This window comes from Gigantopelta aegis, chromosome 4 (assembly GCF_016097555.1).
Source record: "Gigantopelta aegis isolate Gae_Host chromosome 4, Gae_host_genome, whole genome shotgun sequence".
NCBI classification, from domain to species: domain Eukaryota; kingdom Metazoa; phylum Mollusca; class Gastropoda; order Neomphalida; family Peltospiridae; genus Gigantopelta; species Gigantopelta aegis.
In genome coordinates this window covers 58,545,532-58,568,031 of record NC_054702.1, presented here as the reverse complement: position 1 = coordinate 58,568,031, position 22,500 = coordinate 58,545,532, and the positions used below count along the sequence as shown (strand labels likewise).

Genomic DNA, 22,500 nt, shown 5'->3' with positions numbered 1-22,500 from the left:
ACTAGCTGGAACGAAAAATAGCCCAAATGGGCCCACCGACGGGGATCGATCCCAAATTGACCGCGCATCAAGCGAGCCCTTTACCACTGGTCTACGTTCCGCCCCTCCACATACAAAGTACGTTAGTTAAATTCATATCCTATTTGGTGATATATTGCAAGATATATTATACTGTTTGTAACCAACAGGTCTCGTTTTTCTTATAGTTAAACACCACCTTCTCAAACTAATGACAGCCATTCAAATGCAGTCAGCAGCCGGATTACATTTGCAGCTATCATTCTCAACCGGCCTCGGTGGCGTCGAGGTTAGGCCAGTCTACAGGCTGGTAGGTACTGGGTTCGGATCCCAGTCGAGGCATGGGTTTTTTAATCCAGATACCGACTCCAAACCCTGAGTGAGTGCTCCGCAAGGCTCAATGGGTAGGTGTAAACCACTTGCACCGACCAGTGATCCATAACTGGTTCAACAAAGGTCATGGTTTGTGCTATCCTGCCTGTGGGAAGCGCAAATAAAAGATCCCTTGCTGCCTGTCGTAAAAGAGTAGCCTATGTGGCGACAGCGGGTTTCCTCTAAAAACAGTGTCAGAATGACCATATGTTTGACGTCCAATAGCCGATGATAAGATAAAAAAAAATCAATGTGCTCTAGTGGCATCGTTAAATAAAAACAAACTTTACTATCATTCTCACTAACTACACTCTGTTATTTTAGTAGCATACCGAAAGAAAAGACAGAAGGAAGGAAAGAAAAAATGTGGAAAAAAACAGAAACAAAGAAACAAAACATATATAATATGTTTTCAATTTCACTCTGTTAAAGATTGCTCTGACACCTTTATCCTTTTTGACACTAATCTGATTCCTTCAGTCCTCTGTTCCTAATGCTACCCCATCCATCACCCCCACCCCCAAAGTGACCTTGACATTCAAGCGACTTGGTTTTAATTTACACCATAGATCGTTCAAAGTTGTGCTTTCTTTAACGAAGGGTAGGGACGTAGCCCAGTGGTACAGTGCTCGCTTGATGCACGGTCGGTCTGGGGTCGATCCCCGTCAGTGGCCCATTGGGTTATTTCTCGTTCCAGCCGGTACACCACGACTGGTATATCAAAGACCGTGGTATGTGCTATCCTGTCTGTGGGATGGTGCATATAAAAGATCCCTTGCTGCTAATCGAAAAGAGTGGCGACAGCAGGTTTCCTCTCAATATCTGTGTGGTCCTTAACCATATGTCCGACGCCATATAGCCGTAAACAAAATGTGTTGAGTGCGTTGTTAAATAAAACATTTCCTTTAACGAAACCAACTAGCTTGATTAATTAATCATCGGCTATTGGGTAAACAGTCTTATTAGAAACCCGCGCTACACTTCTCCATTAGCAGCAAAGACTCTTTTGTATGTACCTTTTCTTAGATAGAATAGCACACACACCACGGCCTTTGATATACCAGTCGTGTGCACTGGTTAGGACAGAGAAAAACCCAATCAGAGAATGGGTCCTCTGAGGGGGTTCGATCCTACGACGCAAGCACCTCAGGTGAACGCTCTGCCAACTGAGCATTCATTTAAAAGGCATGGCTATGTGCGTTTATTTTACTTTACCGTTGGTATATTATGTAATAGAATTATGTACTTAAATTAAATAAAAGAGATTACTAATTTATGAAAACAGCAACAATATTACACAAAAAACACACTCGCTCGCGCGCTCTCTCTCTCTCTCTCTCTCTCTCTCTCTCTCTCTCTCTCTCTCTCTCTCTCTCTCTCTCTCTCTCTCTCTCTCTCTCTCTCTCTCTCTCTCTCACACACACACACACACACACACACACACACACACATCACCCCATAACTACTACAACAACAACACACATACAAATACCCAAAACAAATTAACAAGAAACTCCTCAAGAAAAACATTACCACTGAATGAAACAGCTTATTCTATGGAAACCTAAGGTTAATATCTCAAACAAAAATATAATCAACATGAATAAAACACTAAAACATAAGCAGGTTTATTTTCAATCATAATATTGTCTATTCTGATTTAAGTTTTGCTTAATAAAACATGAGAGAAAACAACCACCCCAAATCAAACGTTGTTGTATTCATTTTGAAATTCATTGATATCTTGAAGTGTGTCAAAAAAAGCGCACATAAAAGATCCCTTGCTGCCTGTCGTAAAAGAGCAGCCTATGTGGCGACAGCGGGTTTCCTCTAAAAACAGTGTCAGAATGACCATATGTTTGACGTCCAATAGCCGATGATAGATAAAAAAAAATCAATGTGCTCTAGTGGCGTCTTTAAATAAAACAAACTTTACTTTGAAGGGTGTATACTACCAAATCAAATCCCATAGACAACAGTAACATATGTGGCTAAAACTCCTACCTGCAGCGTATCAATCGACATACACGCCACAGATATAAATACTACCACCCTCATCCTTAAAGTGAATCAGAAAAATTGGGGGTCAAGCTGCTCTTTTGTGAGATAACGGGTAGCGTCTATGTTTACCCTAGTTCCGCACAAAATTCGAGTACTTTTTACATGTTTCAAGCACAAGGCATACATTTTTTGCCCAGATGAAACTTTTTTTTACAACCAACACACTCACATTTATCACCAATCACAGGACTTGTGGTGTTCACTTCTCTATCAAAAGTTCGGTGCACCTTGAACTTTGACCCACCCAAACGTTATTTGAGTTAGTACTACCTTCAAAGTACAATAATATGACTATATCACCTATATAGTGAAGCATTAGGGCCGAATTTACGAAGACTGGTTTTTTTTTTTAATTACACGTGTGTAACTATGCCTATGTGTTTTAACACCTGCGCTTAAGAAAACCAAGCTTCGTAAATTTTGCCCATGTATAGTGCAACTAGGAAACAAGGGCACCCATACTATTTCAAATGACATTAACAGTAAATTACATTACATTTAGGCACCCATCAGACTAAGATATTACATACATATCTCTTAATGAAAAGAAAACAAATCATTATATTCATCCATTAAACACTTCGATTTTTGGGATACTTTGAAATCCAGAGGGAATGTGTGCATCCCTCCCCCCTCATCATAACTCTGTTTTCCTCACCACCTTTTATATTTTTCTGTCACTCCATAAGTCAACTCATAGACAGTGTGGTTGACCTGACGAAAATAAACTTCTGGCTGCGCCAATTCCCAACACTATCCCGGTGATTCTGTGCCTATGAAAACAGCTGTACTTAAACTGAGACATTATCAGCAACGGGGGCGGGAGGCAGCCCAGTGGTAAAGCGCTCGCTTGATGCGCGGTCAGTGTGGGATCGATCCTTGTCGGTCAACCCATTGGCTTATTTCTCGTTCCAGCCAGTGCACTACGACTGGTGTGTCAAAGGCCGTGGTATGTGCTATCCTGTCTGTGGGATGGTGCATATAAAAGATCCCTTGCTGCTAATCGAAACGAGTAGCCCATGAAGTGGCGACAGCGGGTTTCCTATCTCAATATCTGTGGTCCTTAACCATATATCCGACGCCATATAACCGTAAATAAAATGTACTGAGTGCGTTGTTAAATAAAACATTGCCTTCCTTATCAGCAACGGAAGTAAGAAAATACTTCAAATAAGACAGGAGAAGATAACTTGTTCTTCAAACAATCTTAACCGAGATGAACGATTAACCGATATGCCAGACAATAAACATCATCCTTTACTGATAGGAAGCTACACAATGATTATAACAACAACAACAACAACACTGTAGGTAGTACTAAACCAAATAACTTCCGGCTGGGTCAAAGTTCGAGGTGCACCCTACTTTTGATAGAGAAGTGAACACCACAAGTCCTGTGATTGGTTATAAATGTGAGTGTGTTGGTTGTAAAAAATTATAGTTTCATCTGGGTAAAAAAAAAAAGTGCAATTTTATTTCATCTAGTACCAATGTGTCAAGTAGCCTTGTGCTTGAAACATGTATGGGGTACCTGTACAAAAAAGTACTCGAATTTTGTGCGAAACTAGGGTAGTCATAGACGCTACCCGTTATCTCAGAAACGAGCAGCTTGACCCCCATTTTTTTCTGATTCACTTTAAGTGTAAGGGGTGGTAGTATTTATATCCGTGGCGTTTATGTCGGTTGATACGTTGCAGGTAGGAGTTTTAGCCACATATGTTACTATTGTCGTCTATGGGATTTGATTTGGTAGTATACACCCTATATAATGACAAATGGTTAGTTACACGTGGTGTAGTGTATGTATGACAGGAAACACAATTTCTGCGTTATGTCTAGATTAAACATTGAATAAAAGGTATGTTGCCAGTCGTTGCCATCCTCTTTATTGTTAATGCATTGTTTTACATGGAGGGAAATATTCATGTAGGCGTTGCCTATTAATCAGTAAGGCCGCCAGATTGTTAGTTTGGAGATTTTGTAACTGAGGATGATACTCAAATGAACACTAGCACTGTAATAATGAAGTGACTACATTTGCCTGAGTTTCTAGGTCTGCATCTATGTCGTCATATACCAGCAGTAATGAGCTAATATGGAAGTAGCGCTAATACGTTTCAACCCAAAATATATTATTTTTGTATTTAATTATGAGTGGGGTAGTAAAAGCATCTAAAGGTGTTTATGGCTTGACAAGGAATTTCAAAAACCTTTATTGGTACATACGCTAGTATTAAAATAAATGTGTTAGAGAATTGGATGTAAATTTTGCATACACATAAGGTGAAATAATAAATGAAGATCTAGTTTGACCAAAACAAAATTAACATTATAGAGGTAAGTTACAAGGAATGACATCATAATTATTTTATATATATTTTTAGAATAAATTTATTAAACAATTTGAAATAGTTTCTTCTTATACATAACGTTGCGGCTAACAATGGAAGTTATATTTTGACAACGAGGTACCTTATTCAAATACCGTGGAATTTACTAAACATCTCTCGTCTTCTTTCCAAGGCACTACGGTAATCTTCAATTCACCTAACAGCCATGTCTCCACCCTTGATACTAGCAAGGTTCATCATCAATTCACTAAATTGCTCTTGTATCAAAACACTAGGAGTATGATCAATTGATCTACTACTTTGTCTTCTCTGCCGACACATGTCTTCTCTCCCAAAACGAGGATCACCATCAATTCACCTAACACCACTTGTCTTCTCTCCTCAAAACAAGGGTAATAATCAATCAAAACCCCATGTCTTCCCTCTCCAAAACAAAGATCATCATCATCATCACTTCACCTAACAACCCTTGTCTTCTGTGCCAGCATTGGGGTCATCATCAACTACCGTGTCTCCATCATCCACGCTCAAAACTGAGGCGACAGACACTGCTGGAATTTTTATCACATTCGGATCCTCCTTGACGATTTCTTCCTCATCCTCGTCGCTCTGGTCCCAGATCATTGGGTTTCCCAGTTCGTCTAGCGATATCAGCGAGTCATTAACTGCGGCGTCCACATCCTCTTCTTCCTGAAGGCCTGCAGGGACGTCCGGCTGATCGAAGGACTTCATCGAACCTTCTGGAACCCGGCTCCCCCCACTCGGCTTTCTCGACGCGTCCCGTTCCTCCTCCTGCTCCGCGACTCGTGGTCTGGTGGACGATATAGGAGTCCCCACGATGTCCAGATCGATGTTGCGCTGATCGTTCGGTGTTTTCGTATCCAGCGAGATGTCGGATCTCTTTCTAGACATGTTCAGCTTTCTTGGTTCGGGAGGTATGTTGCTGTCGATTACTGTCTGGACAAGATGGGCGTCCACGTCGTAATACATTGACGCCGCCGTATTGTTCCTGGCGAAGTTGCCGCTGGCCAGAGTCCCAGCCGACTTCCCCGGTAACTTCGATTTGAGAGTCTGTATCTGAACATACTGCTTGTACGTCTCTGCGGAATTATGATCTCTGAAGTGGGCGATCGTGGGCGGTGTCATGCACGGTGTCCTGATCTTGGTGGTGGAGAACGGCCTGTACCTCCCCACCTCAGCTTTCAGCGGTCGGTCGATTGTTCTAGCCTTCATGGCGTCGTGATTTCGCATCAGTCGGATGCACTGCTTCACCTGGGAGAACAGACACCCGTCCTGACCTTTGAGCTGGTTCCGCTGGTCTCTAGTCGATATGTGTCTAACCTCTAACAGGGGCTTCTTCAGATCGCTCTCGGAGATGGGACGAAACGACAGCGGCTTGAAAGGACGGCATTTCCTCACGTTGTGAAAGCCCGTGTTCTCCTTCACCAGGTGCCTGCTAGCTGCCGGCGATGCGTCCGTGCGGTTCTCCGTCGAGCCAGACGTGAACATGTGCTTGGACGGATTCGATTCGCCGACAGACCACGGCCGCGATGATGATATCCTTGGAAGGTTGCTGTTCTTGTTGTACCTCAGTGGTCTCTCGTCGGCGCAGTATTGGTAAATATAACACGGGTCTCTGACATCGCTCTTACTTTTCCTCAGTCCGTTCACGCCATCCCAGTGATAAGGTTTCAACCTGGTTAACATGTCTACTGCCTGAATACTCTCAGACGACTTCTGTTCCGTACTGACATCATTGTTGTTTTGGTACTTCTTTAGCGTCAGTATCTTTGGAACGGGTCCTGCTCCATCGTCGGTCCAGCCGAGTTTAGTATTTGAATCCTTCATGTCATCGCTCTTAAGCAGATGTCCAAATTGCTGCAATTCTGCTAAGGGCGGGGCGCGGACACCGGTGGGGTACACAGCGGCAGAGAGAAAGAAATCGGAGGCATTGGTTGCATCACGACCAAATGGATCAATCTTCCGTCTCGGCGTCATGTGCTGGAACGTGATTCGGTTGTCCGAGTACGGATGGTCGTCTGCTTGAGGGTATATCAGTCTTCCCTCAAGCGGTACAGTGAACTTAAGGATTCCTCGTGTGGTCATTACTGCACCCCTCTTTTTTTTTGGTTTAGCTGTCCTACAACTTAATCCAGGAGTGTCTTCATATAGTCGCAAATATATATTTTATCTGAAATAATAGAAAAATACAATGACGAAAAGGGTTTTATTACAATAAGTACTGATATTGAAAATCCGAGCATCAAAAGTAATGACATTCAAATGTACATTTATAACAGTTTACGGTAGGTCATTAAATGTTAATCAAAATTATAGCCACCATGTTTGAGCTTATTACACATAATTTATTAAAATCCCTGAAATGAAAACTTTAAAACTGTATTAGTATTATGGTGTCCATTTTATTATATACAACTAATAGGCATTATAATAAACATCAACATTTTGCCTTTTATAGAAGCAAATTACAAATTGCATAAAGATGCTTGCAAGTTTGAAATAGATTACATAACATTGGATTGCAACTAACTGCATTATCATATCTGTCCCGGATCAGACCTCTGGCTATCCAGGAGCGGGACCCGGGACAGACATGCTTGACACCTTAGTGGTATATAAGCATGTTAAAACAATTAAGCTAAGCATTATCATGCCCGGCAGTTGTGGTGATCGTCAGTGTGCCATGCATAGTATAGTCTGTTTCATATTCAAATTGTTTCTGTGTGTAAGACTATATAATATTCAGTGTGATGATATTTCATGTAAAAGAACCTTTGGATGTTTATAATGCCTGATATTTATATAGTGATGGGAATCGGTTGGAATTTCAACATCGATCATCGCTTATAATCGGTTGGATCGAACCGATCAACTTTTTATTCCACAATCGGTTAGAATTATGTGAATATATGGAGGATTTGATTAATAAGAACCGTGCCCCTATTGTCATGTTCACCCAGATTCAAACCATAGAAATGGCTAATTTTACCTTTAATAAGTATTTAATATCTTTTTTCATAAATGAATGAATGTTTAACGACACCCCAGCACGAAAAATACATCGGATATTGGGTGTCAAACCTTCTTTTTTGTTTTTCATGTACACATCAAAACAAATCCCAATCGTAACATATTTACATCAATTCCATCATCTAACCTGGAGGAATAATTACAGTTAACATTTCCCTCGATCATCGATTTTGGATATTTATAATCGATCATCACATCGGTAGACCGGCCTCGGTGGCGTCGTGGTTAGGCCATCGGTCTGCAGGCTGGTAGGTACTGGGTTCGGATCCCAGTCGAGGCATGGGATTTTTAATCCAGATACCGACTCCAAACCCTGAGTGAGTGCTCCGCAAGGCTCAATGGGTAGGTGTAAACCACTTGCACCGACCAGTGATCCATAACTGGTTCAACAAAGGCCATGGTTTGTACTATCCTGCCTGTGGGAAGCGCAAATAAAAGATCCCTTGCTGCTAATCGGAAAGAGTAGCCCATGTAGTGGCGACAGTGGGTTTCCTCCCAAAATCTGTGTGGTCCTTGACCATATGTCTGACGCCATATAACCGTAAATAAAATGTGTTGATGTAATATGTAAAACCATGGCGGGATATAATTTTGATTGGGATTTTAAATAGTACTTGACAAACAGTTACATAGTATATTGTCACCCTGGCCATTCTTTTTGTGTACTGCTTGTTCGGGGCATTGGTCGTTTGTTTACATGAATTACTATCCAGTATAACAACGGTCTGTTGTTGGTGCAATAAACCAGTGGAATACAACACAGAACAGCCCCAAGTCCAGCCAGTGAACGTCTTTCTAACGTTCGCGAACTATTGATTGGTTCCCAACGTTGTCATTTGGTTTGACGTGAAGCGCATAAACCAGTCTAGCGGACTTTTTTTCTGCTCGGTCTGGCTGAACGCAGCCCAGGCAACAGTTTAACGATCATGGGAGTGTTCGGAAATAAAAAGCATGTAACTTCAAAGGCACTGAAGACATTGAACCACAGTGTCGTCATTGTACACTGGAAATTGCTTAATCGCGTCAATAAAAATAGAACTATAGGCCTTGTTCGGCAAAAAGGTTCCTCTGCTTGTATTGCACAAAATATATGTTTAAGGGTAATTAAGAAAAAAAACATTAAAATCCTTTACAAGAAAGTATTTACACGGTCATTCGTAAACGTTTATGGACGATTCACTAAATTATGGTTTGTCCACAAGTTTTCATATCTATAATTTCTAAACACAGTACAGAAAGCCAGTCGAATCTAAAGGCGACGACACACGATACGAGTGCCTCGTACGAGAATAGACACGAGAATAGCCGATTATGACAAGATGACATTACAATTTCACCGATTGCTATATGTTTTCGGTTATTCTCGGCACTCGTATCGTGTTTCCGACTAATAACGAACATGAAGTGCGGAAATTAACTGGATGTATTCGTACAGAAAACGTGTATGGTAATACATATTAGTTACCCTTTCAGTTGTAATATATACATAATATACTAGAAGACACTTAAGCTGATCCATATATTACAGGCCCGATTTCTTTCACTCTCCTCTTTCCCTTTATATATTTCAAAAGAGCACTACAGTTCCACTGTTGTATGCATATTTGAAAATGAACATTTAAAAGGTTTTCAGTTAATAAAAATATATCTGTACCTTATTCATCGATCGATAAGTGTGAAATGACAAAAACATCAAATAATATTCGATTGACCTATAGCTCTTATAACCTATCCATTCAGAGAAAACGTTGACATGCTTATATATTTATTGTTGTCTGGTTCATTGAGGTCTGGGGAGGTGTGAACAATGCCTGTTTCTGTTGGATTAATTTCAATAAGACTTTTCACCTACTTCTCACTGATTGTGAACAATATTGACGAATGAACAATGCCACAGTCTATAGAGTTTTATTGATTCGTTGTAAAACATTTACCAGTGCATGCTATGGATCAACGTTACAGGCAAATCCGTGACATGGAATCTATCCTAAACAGTGGCGTAGGAAGGTGCCAAAAAGGGGGGACGCTACGAATACACACATAAAATATAATTTGACGTTCCTTCGAAATAAATAAATCGAAGAATGGATGATTGTGGGTAGGTGAGTAAATGAAGGAATGAATGAATGAATGAATGAATGAATGAATGAATGAATGAATGAATGATTGAATTAATTAATTAATTAATTAAAACACCCTTGAGTAAATCCTGCATTCACACACCAGAGAGAGAGAGAGAGAGAGAGAGAGAGAGAGAGAGAGAGAGAGAGAGAGAGAGAGAGAGAGAGAGAGAGAGAGAGAGAGAGAGAGGCGAGGGAGAGAGGGAGAAATACTTTCTAACGTTCAACTATGCATACATGGCAAACCTACTTACCATGTTACTGTACATGTTGTCACGAGTATATCATGTCTGAAAGAAAAATATTACAGGTAAGTTACGTGCTTGTTAATTTGGCGACTTGGAGCATCATTTCTTTTGAACCTATCATACATATACAAAGTTGAGAATATTAGTTGTGTATTTAAATGTATTATTTATTATAAAACATTATTATATAACATTTTGTGAAATATCTTAAAATATCAGTGAAATAAAAGTTTTATCAGTCACTCAGTGACGATAACACATAATATTTCACTCTAAAATGTGTTATTGTCACTGTAGTAAGTGTTATTTTCACTGTAAGAAAGCCGGAACTATTTTGCTGCTGGCATTTTAAAAACAAAAGTAAATTGCCAAAAGTTATATAATAAATAGAAGATTTCATGGTTTTTTTTTATCAAATATGAAATATCCTCTATATATCTGTAATAACTACTCGTAGTTTAAATAAATAAAAACAGATAAAATAATATATCTCACGCAACACTTAATTATTACAATTTATAAAAATATATATAAATAAAATATAAAATATAATTTTATATTAGAATAAGGCAGAGGTATTTCAATTAAAATAAAATAAGTAAAATAAAATCCCACAACGTTTAAACTCTATCAAATAGAATAACCATATTTAAATAATCGTACCAAATGTACATAATGCTTGAGCGTCCATTTTATATAAGAAACAGATTATAATTATATTTAAATAATGTCCATGTACATTATTTTTCAGTTCTTTAAAAAGAAGTGAAAAAAAAAAAAACTAAAAAAAAAACTAAATATATATTTACTCTAAATTTGTCATAATTTAAATAATTAACTAAACTTACCATCTATGCTTATGTTTGTTTTTAGACAAACTGTTCCAGACAACAGAAACAACAATTAAAGCGAAAACACTAAACAACTAGCGTGCACTTGTTTGTCGTCTGCTACCAACACGGGCCGGCTCAAATCCTAATGTTTACAGATAAACTCCAAACAATACGTTCAATGGACTCTACTGGGACATTAATCCCTGAAAGAAACGAGAACATTTTCCGGTAGTGACGACAAGGGTAGAGCTGGGGCGGAGTGAAAGAAAGAAATGTTTTATTTAACGACGCACTCAACACATTTAATTACGGTTATATGGCGTCAGATATATATGGTTAAGGACCACACAGATATTGAGAGAGGAAACCCGCTGTCGCCACTTCATGGGCTACTGTTTCCGATTAGCAGCAAGGGATCTTTTATATGCACCATCCCACAGACAGAATAGCAAATACCACGGCCTTTGATATACCAGTCGTGGTGCACTGGCTGTGACGAAAAATAGCCCAATGGGTCCACCGACGGGGATCGACCCTAGACTGACCGCGCATCAAGCGAACGCTTTACCACTGGGCTATGTCCCGCCCCTGGGGCGGAATGAGTGCAGGTGTCAAAAGAAAAGGGGATAGAATGTATTTACTCTTTAACACCTGTATTATATATGTATATAGATGGAATGAAAAGACTGAAACAAAACCAGAGCATATTGTTTAAATATTAAGCCGAAGGTAAAAAAACAAGAGAAGCCAATCTTATAGATTAGTATCAAGAAAAGTTTATATGTATTTTTTTTTCATAGACAGGATAGTACATACCAAACCCACTGAGAGAGCTTTACATTCATATAACCCATTTCATAATGTCAACAAAACGTGCCATTACTGCGTTACACCCCGATTATTTAATTTTGTCTTTTTTCTATTAGGGGCGGGACGCAGCTCAGTGGTACAGCGCTCGCTTGATGCGCGTTCGGTCCGGGATCGTTACCCTTCGGTGGGCCCATTTGTCTATTTCTCGTTCCAACCAGTGCACCGCACCTGGTATATCAAAGGCCGTGGTATGTGCTATCCTGTCTGTGGAATGGTGCATGTAAAAGATCCCTTGCTGCTAATCGAAAAGGGTAACCCATAAAGTGGCGACAGCGGATTTCCTCTTTCAATATATGTGTGGTCCTTAACCATATGTCCGACGCCACATAACCGTAAATTAAATACTCGTTTGTAAAAAGAAAGAAGCAAAACAGTATATACAAAACACCTCTTATAGCAGGGAGGAGAGAGAAGTTAGAGCGTAAGTTTGCATTCACCTTAAAACCCAGTGTTTAGCAGATGTCTGATGTGTTTTAGTGGAGGAGATACTATGATGGTTGCATACCAATATTCCATCATTAATTACTCCATTCAATTCAATATAATTTCTATGCCAGAATATATTATGTTAAAAATACAACATAATCGAGATGGTCGCGTGACTGCTAGCTTTTGGACTTAAGAGTATTTATACATGCCACTATACCACTAAGGTTTCAGCTTTTGGGAGTACTCTCCTTTGCAAAAAAGTTAACCAATAAATACCAATGCACCACTTCATATTGTTGTTATACAAGCGGCAGTATACCATTTGCATAGTTGTTATCAGTTAGTTCTGAAAAGAACAAGCACGCCAATGGGTTATTTAAATAGTTTAATATTACAGAGGTCAACTTACTTATAATCATAAAGGAAAGATTTTAAAAGGTATTTTATATTTTAATTTAAAAAAAAAATTTTAATGAGGGAATATTTCCTAAACCGGACTACATTAAGCTGCTTTGCTACAGTAAACAACGGCACAACAAATGGTGGTGTTGTGCCTAATATATGGGTATGGGAACTCTTTTTACGTGCCCATATCCAAAAGAGGTTCAGGCACGCCCATCCCGGATTTAACCCCTGACATCGCCAGTGGCCAATTCCGGGACAGGAGGGATGCCTAATATAGATCGGCTGTGTTTCTAAGAAACACTGGTGTGTGTGTGTATAATGCACTTTGGAATACTTTGGAATACTGCATGTTCGTTTTTTTATTTTTTTATTGAACTCTTTGACCAAAAAAAATAAAAATAATAATAATCCTCCGTCCTTATCTGAACTCCACCAACAGCCTGATGACGTCATAATTTGACCTCTGTTAACCTTGAAAAGTATCTAATCTAAATCGTCTTGTGGGGCACAATATCAGCTTTATTTTGATATGTAAAATGCTATGATACATTGATATCTCGCCAAGTTATGTCAAATTTAATGACCCCTAACACTAATTTTCGGTCACTTTTCACCATTTTGATTTTGTATGTAGGGTCATAATGTTACACTTATTGCCAGGAATCAGAATGTCCAACCTGGTTTTTTTATGATGGCCCAGGTGGTCCCCTCACCAAATATGGAAAGTGATTAAGGGGACCGCTCATGCATGCAAAAAATCCCCAGCTCCGGGACTATGTTATACACCTTCTAGCAGCTTATTAAACATGTGTTGTTGTATCTGTACTAAACAATAATCATTCCCTTTGGGCGGATACTTTCTTCATAATCAAATAAATAATCATATACTATAATGCCAACATATTTACCCCCCAGACCTCCCCTTGCCTACACACAGAACCGCAGCTAAAGCCTTTGACTATACCCCCCCCCCCCCACCACCACCACCACCACCACTACAACACAACACACATATACACACAGACAAAACAACAATAGACGTGTTAGGTATTTTGAGCCTTGTTGTGTGCCCAATGAAGTATTTTTTCTTGTTTAGCACAGAGACGTGTTCTTACGCATGATTAATAAGCCACCGTTGTTGAGGGTTTGATTAATTGCCAAACATTACGCAGCGATTATTATGAGCGGCACTTGTACTTCTATTCACGTAGGTAGATGTACACTGCGATATGATATAACTTTTTGTAAAAAAAGAAAAAAGTTATAGCGATTGATCTTAAAGGGACAGACCCTAGTTTTTAAACACTACAGCATATTTTCACTATTAAAGCCGTTTATGATCACTGAAATCAAACATCACTTGTGTTTAGATTATCCATTTTCGTACAACCGAAGTGTTTCTGGTTATCCTGTTGTTTCTAATGCCACAAAATGCATTTATCATATTTTTACAAACGCACGTGCGTCTGAGAAGTAGCGGTTATTGATTCGAGTTCTAGTCTATTTTATAATGACATTTTCCGGTTTTAACGTCACAGACTTTATCCAAGTGTGCTACAGGTTTGTAGATTAACTAAACTTAGTGTCCATTTTTACGAGTTGAAACTAGGATCTGCGCCTTTAATGTCACAAATAATGTTATGAACTTCTCATGAACTCACTACGCCTCTTGCAGATAGATGTAGATGAAAAAAGCAAATGTTTGTTTAAGAAAACACCCGTAGCAATGTTTATTTAACGGCTATTAGGCCATTATAAATTAAATGCTATATTTCCATACACTTCTTTTTTTCAAAGTAAGGGCCGAGTGGGGATTTTTCTTTTCTTTTCTTTTATATGCTCAGGAAATTGGAAATACCGCAAATCGAGCAATTTGGGGAGGGTCGGGGGTCGCCAGTTTATTATGGCCTTAGGCATATAATGTATGGTAGGTGGTACACTTTGTACAAGGTCATGTCCAGGCTAAGCCATACGGCGTAAGCTGGTTAGGTATTTAGTTCGCATCTCGACACCGGCTCTCAGAATGAGTTTAAAGCGTACAGCGGGAAGGTGTAAGCTATGCCATAACACTGAACACATCATGTTGTTATTTCAATACATTGTTGAAAGACAAAGAGAGAAAACCCGCTGGCGCTGCAAACAAGAAAGCAGCAAGGAATCTTCTGTATGAACGTTCCTTCAGGCAGGACATTACATACCAATGTTTTGGGATGGGGAAAAACACCTGAATCGACCGAGGGCGATCGGTTCTGCTTCAGGAGAGCTACGACCACAGGTGTGAAACGTTTGTTTTGTTTAACGACACCACTAGAACACATTGATTCATTAATCATCGGCTATTGGATGTCAAACATTTGGAAATTGTGACCAAAGGTTTGCCGAGATTTATGCATGCTATATAAGTAGTGGTGTGACAATACATCGAACTATCGACATGTTGCGATAGTTAGTGCCTCGATAGCAATGCATCTATAGTTAATTCAACTATCGATAACTATTGCAATTGTTTACGACCAACGCATGATTTCACTACCTAGTGACATTATTACAAACAACTAAATACAAATACAGACATACATACAAACACACGTACATACACACGCACACTCACACATACAAACATACACGTATATACCAACACATACACACACACACATATATATATATGTGTGTGTGTGTGAGAGAGAGAGAGAGAGAGAGAGAGAGAGAGAGAGAGAGAGAGAGAGAGAGAGAGAGAGAGAGAGAGAGAGAGAGAGAGAGATACGCACGCACGCACGCACATACACACATATATACATACATACATATTGGAAGACTGAGGTAAACAGTTTCGCTAAATATCTATTCATATTACTGTTATCAAGCGATTTAAGACTTCACAATACTATTGCAATACTATTGCAACAGTACTATCAATATTGCAATACTATAACAATAGTATTTTAACTATCACAATACTATTGCAATAGTAAAACTGACCACAATAGTCACCCCTATATATAAGGACATAAAGATAATATATTATTTGTTTTTATCGTGTGTGGGTCAGATCGGTATTCGACCTGAAGTAGAAAGTTATTACGTTATACTGTTAATTATGATTTTAGTAAAATAACAAACAAGCAAACAAAAACAAAGACGAAAAACGAAAAAAAAAAAACCAGGAAAAAAACCTCCGTGTAAAAACCTTCAAGTGAAAAAAAGAAGAAGACATTTTGGTTGCTCTGTTTTGGTATTAGTGTTATGTGTGCAAGAAAAATATTGTTCTCCATTGCTAAAGTAAAGGTGGGTTATTGTAAACAGTATAATCTTAACGTTTTATAGCTGTACATGTACATTACTGACAGTTGACCAGTTTACTGATGTCAACAAGGGGTCATCTTTACAGTACAACTAATTAACGTTTAGACTATGTCACATGCATCGCTGATTTACATTGCAATCACCTGACCATTGCTAGAAAAGTGCATACTAAATGTATATATTATAATAGTAGTCTCTGTATGTAGCAAATTAATTATTTTAAAGCTTCAATTAGACTTCCTCATTATTTAATATATTTTACTACTGTAAAAACGCAAGCATAAATACAGCTTTAAGGGACATACCCAAGTTTTTAAACACTAAGGCATATTTTTGACTATTAAAGCCGGTTTTTTTTTATAACTGATATCATACTTTAATTAGATTTTATTGTTTAGATTATCCATTTCCGTACATTCGAAGTGTTGTTGGTCATACTGGTGTTTTTAATATCACAAAATGCATTTCTCATATTTTTAAAAACGCACGTGCGTCTGAGAAGTAACTGTTACACATTTCACCATTTCAAAGTCACAGACTCATGTTTCACTCAATTGTAACTTTATCCAAATGTGTTACAGGTTTGTAGATTAACCAAACTTGGTGTGCATTTTCATGGGCTGAAACCGGGGTCTGTCCCTTTAAGACCGATGTCTTATTCACTACATCACCGAACCTGGGCTGGTATTATTTATACTTATTTTCGTGTTTATATCCAATTAAGGTTCAAGCACGCTGTCCTGAACACACACCTCAGCTATCTGGGCTGAATTAGTGGTTAGTTTGTCAGTAGTTAGTGAGAGAAACGTCGGGGAAGTGGCCTTACACCTACCCAGTGAGTCGTTAAACTCGCTTTGGGTGGGAGCCGGTACCTGGGAGGCGAACCCAGTACCTACCAGCCTTATGTCCGATGTCTTAACCACTACACCGCCGAGGCCGGTCTGGAAACATTATACACGCTTGTTTCTCGAGGGAATTTGCGTGAAGAGGATTATCAGCCGATTAGTCAGCGAGATATACCGCGGTGCTTTGAGATATGGCGAGGAGATTTCGTAACGGTATTGGAAATAATAGATTAGGATTACTGCCAAGGACACGATTTGCAGGATTATGGAATTAACAAATCAGTAAAAGGTATTATAATGTTAATATCTTGACATGGTGGGTGTAGATATAACACAATTTATTACAAACTGCAAAAACGATTCCTAAAGGTACGTTTTCATGATACAACCTGTAGAAACGATTGGTAATCCATAATATGCATACTAATATTGCAAAGTATCCAACATGGCCTTGTCATATATATGTTGAGATTCATTTGTCTGTAACATTTTAATTAATGTTGGTTAAAATGCTTATTTATATTATGTTGTTGGTGGGGTTTTTTTTCTTTATTGTTTTTGTTTTTTTTCTTTATTATTATTTATTTTTTTTAAATAAAAAATAGTAAACCACTGATTAATTTTGGATATTTCCTGTCTATCATACAATATATAACTATTGAAAAGATTAATTAACTGTAACGGTTCTTTAAGAGAGAACACAGCATGGTATTTGTGGTATCCCACATATGCAGTAGATAAATTTAAAGACATCTAATTGGCTGCTCCTGGTGATGACCTAGATTCAAAAGCCATTTCGTCCAATGAAATTCACACTACCGAATTTTGGGCCTAATACATTAAACTTTCGTAACTTTGCGATGTCGCAACTTTCAAACAGACTTACAAAGACAATGCAGTGGTATTTAAGAGAACCTAAGAAAGCTTTGCAATTAGGCCTCTAATTTCTTTCCACTTATGACGTATAATTTAAACGTGCAAGCACCGTAAATACATTACAGTTGAAAAACAAGTTTAAATTTCTTTTAAGGCTGGTTTTTGAAGGTTTGCATGAACTAGAATATTTCACTCGTGTCCTTTAAATACCATTAGACTCCGTTTAAAACACACCTAACTTGCTTTGGATTCTTAAGGTGTTAATTATATGTAGAATCGATTAATTTGAATGTATGACAAATCAATGTAAAAAAAATTACATTGTATATGATGTTATTTACAACTTTGACATTGAAACTTTAATGTGCTTTTCCCAAAACAAGACGCAAAAATAATGGAATCTAATATCATAATGAAAAGATTACTGATTAAAATAATCTCATAATATGTTAAAACATTCAAATATTTAACCATACAAAAACTTCAAAACCAGTCTATGTTTTCATGGTAAAGTGTAAAAATAAATACGTTATTAGTATTTAGATATACAATATACCAATGATGGTTTGAAAACGATTTTAAGGTGGTATTTAACTTGTTGTTAAATATTATAGCTACACACACATACCTAAATAAAATCATATCGCTGACAAACATACATAAACGTACCTGTACAAGGTTCCACACTAAATTTCTTCCTTCGATTGTAATCTCCATGAGTTAAATCTGCATGTCTTAACAATAAATCCATGCTAAACCGTGCTACTTGTTTCAACATGGTGAGAGTATTTTCTCGAGCGTTACAAGTCAGAACCCCACGTTCGTATCAGAGAGGATATCTTAACATTTTAGTCCTGTCCGTCTTTAGCCTTAAAAAGATAGGTAATAAAGACGATCCTTGACGAATCAGGATTAGATATTATGGCGAGAGTTGTTTCCAGTAACTTGGACCCCCAAGCTCGTCGTATCAGAGATCTACCGTGACATTTGAGTTCGATCTTTTTTTTATCACAAGACGTAAAGGAAATCACTGAACCCTTATCTAGCTGTACCAGTGACAATTGAGATAGCCACGAGAACACGTCAGGATCTAAAGCTACAGGACTTAACAAACAAATGATAAGTGCATCAAGCCATTACAAACACTCATTATAAACAACTTCACATACATTCAGTTGGCTATTATGGGTGTGTGTGCCATTCATGCGAGCTTCTTAAATTAAAATAGTTTGCTGGTTGAATGCTTTGATCCATAACAAACAAAGTAAGGGCTGTTCTCAAAGGGTTGGGGCGAGGAGTGGGAGGCAAATGAATACGTCATCCACCGCCACAAAGTAAAATAAATAAATAATATTGGCATTATTTCTAATAAAAACGAAAAAAGAAAGAAAGAAATGTTTTATTTAACGACGCACTCAACACATTTTATTTACGGTTATATGGCGTCATACATATAGTTAAGGACCACATAGATTTTGAGAGGAAACCCGCTGTCGCCACTACATGGGCTACTCTTTCCGATTAGCAGCAAGGGATCTTTTATTTGCGCTTCCCACAGGCAGGATAGCACAAACCATGGCCTTTGTTGAACCAGTTATGGATCACTGGTCGGTGCAAGTGGTTTACACCTACCCATTGAGCCTTGTGTAGCACTCACTCAGGGTTTGAAGTCGGTATCTGGATTAAAAATCCCATACCTCGACTGGGATCCGAATCCAGTACCTACCAGCCTGTAGACCGATGGCCTAAACACGACGCCACCAAGTCCGGTTAATAAAAACGATTCCAGTAGCCTCTTCACAAACAATATAGCAATTCAGAATATCCCATATCATGCCTGACCCTCACAATTTTCCCCAAACTCACATACCCCCCATGTCATCAGGGGCCACGAAACGGAGGTGGGGCAGCTCCAACTTTTCTTTATTATTGTGCTCAGAATGCTGGAAGTGCTGTATTTGAATAGCTGAAATTCAAATACTTCTCAAGGAAGCATGCCCTGAACCCCCTCCAACAGGTCCGAGCCCACTGGGCCCTTAAATTTACCTCCCCCGGGCCATCGAACTGACAGTGCTACCACACACACACACACACACACACACACACAGAGAGAGAGAGAGAGAGAGAGAGAGAGAGAGAGAGAGAGAGAGAGAGAGAGGAGAGAGAGAGAGAGAGAGAGAGAGAGAGAGACAGAGAGAGACTAACACTTTCAATTCGCACTGACAGTGCTTCGCCCCCCACTTTGAAATACAATCCGCGGGACCTGTGTTGTAATTTCTATAATATTCCTAAAATAGATAGTACTGCGCGCTGTCGAGACAAGCATTTTACGTACCCGTGTCTGTTGAAATAAAATCTATCCGTGTCTGTTGAAAACATTATCTCCTTTAAATAGCCGCAGTCCATGTACATTTGGGGTAGATCATATTTCAACACTTTGTAAGACTTGAAAACAAACGCGAACAATACTGACATACTTATTATACACATAAAAATGTAAACGAATCTCTAAGTAATACAGTGGATGGATACCGGCCTCGGTGGCGTCGTGGCAGGCCATCGGTCTACAGGCTGGTAGGTACTGGGTTCGGATCCCAGTCGAGGCATGGGATTTTTAATCCAGATACCGACTCCAAACCCTGAGTGAGTGCTCCGCAAGGCTCAATGGGTAGGTGTAAACCACTTGCACCGACCAGTGATCCATAACTGGTTCAGCAAAGGCCATGGTTTGTGCTATCCTGCCTGTGGGAAGCGCAAATAAAAGATCCCTTGCTGCCTGCTGTGTGGTCCTGAACCATATGTCTGACGCCATATAACCGTAAATAAAATGTGTTGAGTGCGTCGTTAAATAAACCACTTCTTTCTTTCTTTACAGTGGATGGCTATTATAATATACAATCGTTTATGTTTCACATGGAATTTGTATACTATTATATACTCAACCTAATCAATTAAAGGGATACACCCTAGGTTTTAAACACAAGGCATATGTTTCACTATTAGCCGTTTATAATCACTGAAATCAAACATTATTTATATTTGATTGCTTAGATTATCTATTTCCGTACAACCAAAGTGTTTCTGGTCTTCCTGGTGTTTCTAATACCACAAAATGCATTTTTCATAATTTTAAAAATGCACATGCGTTTGAGAGGTAACGGTTATGGAGTCGCGTTTAGTCTACTTTTAAGGATATTTCAACGTCACAGACTCCTGTTTCACTCTGTTGTATTCAAATTTGTTACAGGTTTGTAAATTAACCAAACTTAGTGTCCATTTTTACGGATTGAAACTAGGGTCAAGATGAAAAATATCCCTTAGTGTTTAAAAAAACCCTTTAATAGCCCGTATATATTTTCGGCATTGTTTTGGGATTGTTGTTGTTGTTGTTGTTGTTTTGGGTTTTAAATATGGTATAAAAAATACAGCTTCGTTCGTTGTAAGGTGCTGACGCCGTGGCATGTTCTTAAAGTGAATGATTTAAACATGAATTTAAACGAACAAAATGACATCCATTAGTTACCAATTGTAAATAATAAACGAACGAACGAACGTGCAACGAATTCTAACCGAATGCGCATTTTGATAGTGTTCACACATTTTTTTTTCTGTTTTGTTTACCGATACCACTAGAGCACATTGATTAAACTAATGATCAGCTATTGGATGTCAAACATTTGGTAATTTTGACAGTCTTAGAGAGGAAACCCGCTACATTTTTCCATTAATAGCAAGGGATATTTTTATGCACCCTCCCATAGACAGAAAACACATACCACGGCCTTTGATATACCAGTCTTGGTGCACTAGTTGGAATTAAAAATAGCACATACATTTCAGGCCCGTTTGCAAAGGATGTTTAACGACACCACTAGAGCACATTGATTAATTAACCATCGGCTATAAGATGACAGGCGTTTGGTAATTGTGACAAGCAATCTTCAGAGGAAACTATATTAATGTTCCCACTAGCTGACGATCTGCGTTGATAGCGATAGGTTAACACAGGCGTTTATTAAAATTGTAGCTGTGTTTGTATTTTGCATTAGTGAGAGATGTTATAATACTATAGTAAGATGAGATTCCAGCTTTAATTACTGGTACTGTTCTGAGAAAGAACACAGTATTCATTTCATTTCAATTAAGGTTCAAGCACGCTGTCCTGGGCACACATCTCAGGTATCTGGGCTGTCTGTCCAGGACAGTGGGTTAGTTGTTAGTTGGTTAGTGGTTAGTGAGAGAGAAGAGGGTGTAGTGGTCTTACACCTACCCATTGAGTCGTTAAAAACATCTCTGGGTGGGAGCCGGTACCGGGCTGCGAACCCAGTACCTACCAGCCTTATGTCCGAGGCCAGTTGTATTCATTTTCATTTCAACTTATTTCCGAGCTTATATCCAATTAAGGTTCAAGCACGCTGTCCTGGGCACACATCTCAGCTATCTGGGCTGTCTGTCTAGGACAGTGGGTTAGTTGTTAGTTGCCAGTGGTTAGTGAGAGAGAAGAAGATGCGGTGGTCTTACACCTATCCATTGAGTCGTTAAAACTCGCTCTGAGTGTGAGCTGATTCCAGGCTGCGAACCCTGTACCTACCAGCATGTAGTCCGATGGCTTAACCACGACACCGCCTAGGCCGGTTGTATTCATTAAAACAGGGTGCATAACGGTAGTTAAAGCTATAACTCTTGATTACAGTTATTTACCAACTAGAATTCTAGAG

General features: G+C 38.8%; 1 protein-coding gene across 2 annotated transcripts in view; it reads right to left on the bottom strand.

The window, feature by feature from the left end:
• Window positions 1-4,826: 4,826 nt before the first annotated feature.
• Window positions 4,827-22,500, bottom strand: part of LOC121370827 — a 29,664-nt gene continuing 11,990 nt past the window's right edge. The window contains exons 1-3 of one of the 2 annotated variants that reach the window (XM_041496317.1): window positions 18,452-18,789; window positions 10,228-10,263; window positions 4,827-6,993 (exon numbers count right to left, since the gene is read on the bottom strand). In XM_041496317.1, the coding sequence (XP_041352251.1) occupies window positions 5,262-6,908 (1,647 nt within the window). In that variant the 5' untranslated portion in view covers window positions 6,909-6,993; window positions 10,228-10,263; window positions 18,452-18,789 and the 3' untranslated portion in view covers window positions 4,827-5,261. Of the gene's footprint in view, window positions 6,994-10,227; window positions 10,264-18,451; window positions 18,790-22,500 lie in introns of those variants that run through there. The other variant, XM_041496318.1, reaches the window with a different exon arrangement.